The sequence below is a fragment of the Calidris pugnax genome, unplaced genomic scaffold (assembly GCF_001431845.1).
Source record: "Calidris pugnax isolate Ruff unplaced genomic scaffold, ASM143184v1 scaffold430, whole genome shotgun sequence".
Lineage (NCBI taxonomy): Eukaryota > Metazoa > Chordata > Aves > Charadriiformes > Scolopacidae > Calidris > Calidris pugnax.
The window spans coordinates 22,638-28,678 of record NW_015091132.1 but is presented as its reverse complement, the minus strand read 5'-3'; the positions used below and the strand labels follow the sequence as shown (position 1 = coordinate 28,678).

Below are 6,041 nucleotides of genomic sequence, written 5' to 3'. Positions count from 1 at the left end.
CAGTCTAGATCAATCCAGTGGGGCTGTGTTTCCACCCCTTGGACAGTTGTACTTGGCATCCTCTACAATGAAAGCAAACAGAGCCCTGCGCTCTGCTGTTAAAGGAATTAAAACACATTAGCAGTATTAATTGTGGCATACCACTTGGCTGCCTTTGACTCCAGTTTGTATTGAAATTCTAACATTCTGTCACACTCAGTGAGAGTGTGACTTCATTCAGGCCATGAGAGTCCCTGTTAGTCTCCACGCTCCATTAGATTTTCTCACTGGTCATGTGGGACTATTTAAGGGTGAGAGAGTCTTTCTGATCACTCCTTGGGTCTCCAGTTGATAAATCAGCTTATGGATGGGAATCAAAAGGTCTCAGTTATTGTGATATCATCACCAATGAAGCGTTGGGGTGGTGATTGTTATCTATTGCTCTTCAACCTTCAGCAACCCCACAACAAACAGTCCTCTGAGAGACCAGGCAAGGTAGACAGCTGTTTAATTTCCTTTGTCTCCAAGGCAGCTATGCCAAAAGCCCGCTGGTACCACTTTGGGTCCTGAAAATACCCTCTCCTGAAGCAGTCTAGGCCAAGGATGCACAGGGCCTCTGTGCAAGTCTTAGTGGGGGGCTTTTGCCACTCCTCATTCCCAGTTAGGCTCACTTCAGCTTCCAATACAGTCAGCTGTTGGGATTCCTGTATCACTCCAGAAATACAGATGGGTTCTGCCCCTTTATAGCTTGATGGTATTAGATACACTGTGCACCGGTGTCTACTAGAGCCTTATACTCCTCTGGGTCTGGTGTGCCAGGCCATCGAATTCACACAGTCCATTAAACCTGGTTGTCTCTTTCCTCTACCTGGCTGTAGGCAGGACCTGTGTAATCTTAGTCATAGTATCCACTACTCACTTCTTGCAAAAATGACTTAGAAGTCCCTTTGATGGGATCAGAAGTAAGATAGGGCCTTCTACTCTGTCTGGGGAACTCTCTGCTAGAAACTGCAGAGGTGCTTTTCTCAGATTTCCCTTTTGTCCTTGCAACTCATACACTTGTGCGTCTAGGGTCAGGGTAGGTTTTCCATCCCACTTCCTAATGTCCTTTCCATGGTCACACAGGTAAAACCACAAGGTGCATTGTGGTGAGTACCCTCTATGTCTGGTCTCTTGAGCAGAGAGACACCTACTGCTAAGAGCTGAGATACTGTCCCATACAGGTGGGGAGTAGGATCTTTGAGTTGCTGGACCTTCCAGGAAAGTTTCTCCACAGCTGAAATGAGGGAGGAAGAGAGACTTTCTTATTATCTATCACTGGAGTTGGCCAGCTACCTCATCCACCATTGGTCCTTCTTCATCTTTGAATTCCATCACTGTCAATGAACTGGCATTCCATGATGATGGTGCACTCAGTACAAACTTCCACCACACGGGCCACGTGCATTGGACTTCATCAGTCTGTGGGTAACTGTGTGTTGTCCAGGTGATAGATAATAAACTACCTCTTACATGGCTAATTCCCTCAGGTACTGGATACCTCTCGTCATGGTTGTCCATTTGCTTGGATGACATGCAACGTCTTCACTGAAGGAATACCTTTTCCTCATGCCTAACAGGAGTTGCTCCAGAGGCTGAGGGCTTGTGTTTTTTTCCCAATTGCCTTGTCAATGCCCCCTTCCCTAGACAGGGATCCCAGCCGCTTGGCTTCCCTACCCTCTAGTTCCAAGCTACTAGGCTGGTTATCCCAGCATCGGAGCAGCCAGGTGACAATGTGCTCATCTGGATAGCGGCTCAAATCTTTTGCATATCCCAAAGTTCACTCAGGAATAGGGACTGCATGATTATCTCCAGTTCTGCCTCTTCATCCTGTTCTCATGATGGTCCTGGTTCATCATCATCCTGTATTAAGCAAACTGATTTCTTTGTGTATTTCTTCTTCTGTGTAGGGGTGCCTGATCCTTGCACAGGCTAGTTTTCTGGTTCAGCTGCAGTGCTTGTTACCTGGCTTTCAGCAGCTGCACTGCCTGTTGCAGGGCTTGGAGTAGCCACAGTGCAGAGTTTGGAATAGCTGCAGTGCCTGTCTCAGTGCCTGTCTGAGGAACTGGGGTAACTGTCCTGCCTGATAGTCTGGTTTCTCTCTCTTTCTCCTGAGGGTGATGCATTGCATCAAGCAGTGATCGGTAGATAGTGGCCAGGGCCCAGCACAGTCCAGTAGGTTGTAGGTCTCTGGAACAGCCACAGCATTTTCCCTTCAAGTATTCTATCACTTTATCAGGGTCCTGTAGCTGTTCAGGGATGAAGTTCCGAATTGTTGGAGGTGAGAAGTTCTCGAAATACCCACCCATATTCTACCACTTGCCATGCTACGCATGAGTATCCAGCCTCGGGGCAAATCTCTGAGTGGTATTCTTAAACAGTTGTTTAATCCTAAACATGACCTGAAACACATTCAGGATACATAGCAATAGAACCATGCTGGTTTGACCATCCCAAGGATATTAAAAAATCTCAAAAGCTGTTGTACCCTGCCCAAATGAAAAAAAGGAGGTGGAAAAGCTGGGGAAAGTATCTCCCCTTTTCTTTTCCCATAGATTGGGTGCAATTATTAATAAATTCCAAGAGATGGTACTCAAGGTACAAGCAGGACATCAATGCCACATAAACACATCAACATAACTGCCTGAAGAGTGATGTTATCATATCATAAACTGACAGTACACAGGACAGCAAAATTATAATCTTGATCCCTCTCCCAGAGGAGATGGACACCATCATGGGGTGTACATACAGGATATCAGAATATTCATAACACAGTGACATTAGAATTTTCATACGAGCAAACAAAGCAACATTGTGCAGTGACTATTTAATGATTAAAATAAATGCATATAACAAATTCGTTTTAACATGCTCTGGTCAGATCTGTCATTATCTCAACCCTTCATGCCCCTTGTTGGGTGCCAAAAAGGACTATTATGGTTTAGCTCCAGATGGTAACAAAGAACCACGTAGTCTTTTGCTTACTCTCCTCCAGCAGGGGGAATGGGGAAGAAGCGGAAGAAAAGGACAAAACTTGTGGGTTGAGGTAAAGGCAGTTTAACAGAACCGAACAGAAAGGGGAAAACAATAACAATAATACAAATAGAGGAATATGCAAAACACCATTAATATACCACCAGACCAGAACCCAAAGCCCAGCATTTTCCAAGCAGTGATTCTTGCATGCCCACAATAACCACCTCTCCTCCATCAGTTCCCCAATGAGCTGGCTGAGTTCTTCCTGTTGTTCAGGGATTTATGCAGCACATGCAGGCACAGGAAGGCCTATGCCTTTCCAGATTAACTGGATGGTAGATCACTCAATTCTTAATGTACAACAGCCTTCTGGTCAGCATCACTGCACCAGAATGTCCTCAGGACTTACCTTCTTGTGAGGGCCTTTAAGGAAGGCACAGCTGTAGTCCTCTGCATTTCCTGAGGGTGAATCCTCTCCCTGGTAGTAGTATTATTCTGGTAATTACCCATCTCCTAGCAGTCCCCCAAACACTTCCCCAAAGGAATATATATGCTGTTGTTGTGCCATCCATCCCCAAAAACATTTAGAATCAAAATGTGTACCCGAACACCTCAGAGTTGCCATCTGCAGCTGGAGATGTTGAGAGAGTTGGAAAAGTCAATCCGCCCACCTCAGTGGTTTGCAGAGGCATTTGCATACCCACGGGCCTCTCGTAGGGTAGGGGCCAGTTTCCCCTTACCTGGGTCTAACTGGGCCCTGTGAAAACCAGAAGCTCAGTGCTCCAAAGAGCCATGCGGGCCTGCCAGTAATTCCCTACTCCCCACAATTTTCCTGAATACTCCATCACCTGCATCTCCAAACTGAAGAAATGGACCCACTCAACCTTACTTCAGGCAAGGGACAAAACGAGAAAAAAAATCCTGGCTTTTTTAAAAATTTCACAGAGCTTTTCCAGAGAAAAACATCTCTATAAAGACTGTCTCATACATGCCATTTGGATGTTCTCTTTATTTCATTTTTACACACAAAGGTATCCCAGTTTACAGTGGTACAGTTTATAACTGCAGCATAACACAGCATCAGGGTTTCCAAATGTTCTGCATCACACTGCTTTCATTCAATCCATTATTATACCTGGGTTAACAATCCTTCCTTAGAGGAATAAGTAAGACAAAGCTTAAACCTACAAAGGTCACAGAGTAGAAGGAGAAAGGGGAAAAAGGAGAACGCAAATACTCTAACAAAACCACAAAAAATCCTATTAGGACAGGTTTCCACTCCCATCAAGAAGCCTCTGAATTTGTGAACTACTATGATGAAACCAAACTCAATGGCCCTGTTTTGAGTTCATCTTGATTATACCTTTAGAAAAAGTCCTTTGAAGAAACCTGCAAAATTTCCTTACAATGCACACAAAGGCAATTAATATGTTTTAATAACTCCAAACAGTTACAGTCTATGCAAACACCATTTCAGCTGCTATATTTCCAAGGCAATCTCAAGGACACAGCCCATCCATCCTCCTGTCAGGTGTCAAAGGAAAATCTCATTTTGCATTTTACTGATCTCCCCTAGAGAAGATGAGACTGCTGTAATCAAAGGGTAAAAATACTTACCTGAGGAGCTGGATTGTGCCCATCATAGTAGTTAGATGTGAGCAGCTCTCCGGACAGCACTAGTGCAGCATAGGAAGACACACAATAGCTGTCCAGAGAGACATAGATGACGAGAAGACAACCACACAGAGCCCATACATCTCAGAGACAGACATCCAGCACCCAAAGAAAGAACCCAGTGCTTGCATCACATTGTAACACATTACTCACAACTTCCTTGCTTTTCTGACACTAGAGGAGGCCTATGAATATTTCAGCATGGATGTGATTTATCAGCATGATTCTGTCACAGTGTTGCAGCACAGAATAAGAAGTACGCAGTCTTGACTGGCAGCAAGTGAAAAAAGAATTTAGTCAGGAGCACTAGATCTACTCCTGCTCTCAAAGAATTTCATAAGTGGCCATAAAGGAGCTAAAACATATTATTGTCAGAAAAAGGGAAACTTAGTTGCTTTTCCTTCTTTGTATTTTGGAAAGAGAGACAAAATTTTTTCTGGCTTAGATTTTGAGCGAAATTACTCACTGTAATCATAAATCCATAATAACTTGGTAGGAACCAATGCCAAATGTTGTAAAATGGATCACGTCCTATCATCATATAGAAAACCTCTGCCTGTGCTGACTCCACGCTAATTAAAGGAAAGACTATTGAACTGTCCTGCAGAGAGCATCCCATGGTTGTCTGCTGCCATGTCCTCAGCAGTGATGGAGCCATGGGGGAAATCCTGTCCATCATTGGTACTCCTACCAATGGTGCACTGCTGTGGTGGCAGACTGGGGACGATGGGCTTCAGGAACTTGAACTCACTGTTGCCTGAGCCTGTTGTGAGGCTGATCTCATAGCAATAGCCATGGGGAAGGGTCCCAGCCATGGCTGCATCCACCAGGTCACTCTGCAAGTTGCTGGTGCCATAAAGTACTTGTCCATCCTTGAGATCCTTTCTCCTGCAAAACTTGTGAGTGAGGAAGGCTGTGAGGGAGGCGAGGAAGAGGAGTGAGACAAAGGTCAATGAAATGATTAAATAGGTTGTCAGGGAGTCGCTCTCGTCCTCCGTGGCCACGCTGCTGTGCGGTAGGCGCACGTCGGAGAAGTCATTGAGCAGGAGTGCGCTCAGGGCAGCAGTGGCTGACAGTGGTGGCCGCCCATTGTCTCGCACCAGCACAACGAGATTCTGCTTCACGACATCCCTCTCCGTCACTGGCCTCTTCAGCCGCACCTCCCCACTTTGGGCACCCACCACAAACAGCCCGGGGTCAGTGGCTCTCAGCAGGGGGTACGAGAGCCACGAGTTCTGCCCCGAGTCTGCATCCACAGCCACCACTTTGGTGATGAGGTACCCTGCCTCAGCTGACACAGGTACCAGCTCGCTGGATGCTGGAGTGCTGTCCTGAGCTGGGTACAGCACCATTGGTGCATTGTCATTCTC

The 6,041-nt window shown here is 45.8% G+C and overlaps 1 protein-coding gene across 1 annotated transcript in view; it reads right to left on the bottom strand.

Moving 5' to 3' along the window:
- Window positions 1-1,258: 1,258 nt before the first annotated feature.
- LOC106897701 (protocadherin beta-14-like) overlaps window positions 1,259-6,041 on the bottom strand; it is a 14,642-nt gene continuing 9,859 nt past the window's right edge. The window contains exon 3 of the mRNA XM_014958500.1: window positions 1,259-6,038. Within this exon, the coding sequence (XP_014813986.1) occupies window positions 5,244-6,038 (795 nt within the window). The 3' untranslated portion in view covers window positions 1,259-5,243. The remainder of the gene's footprint in view (window positions 6,039-6,041) is intronic.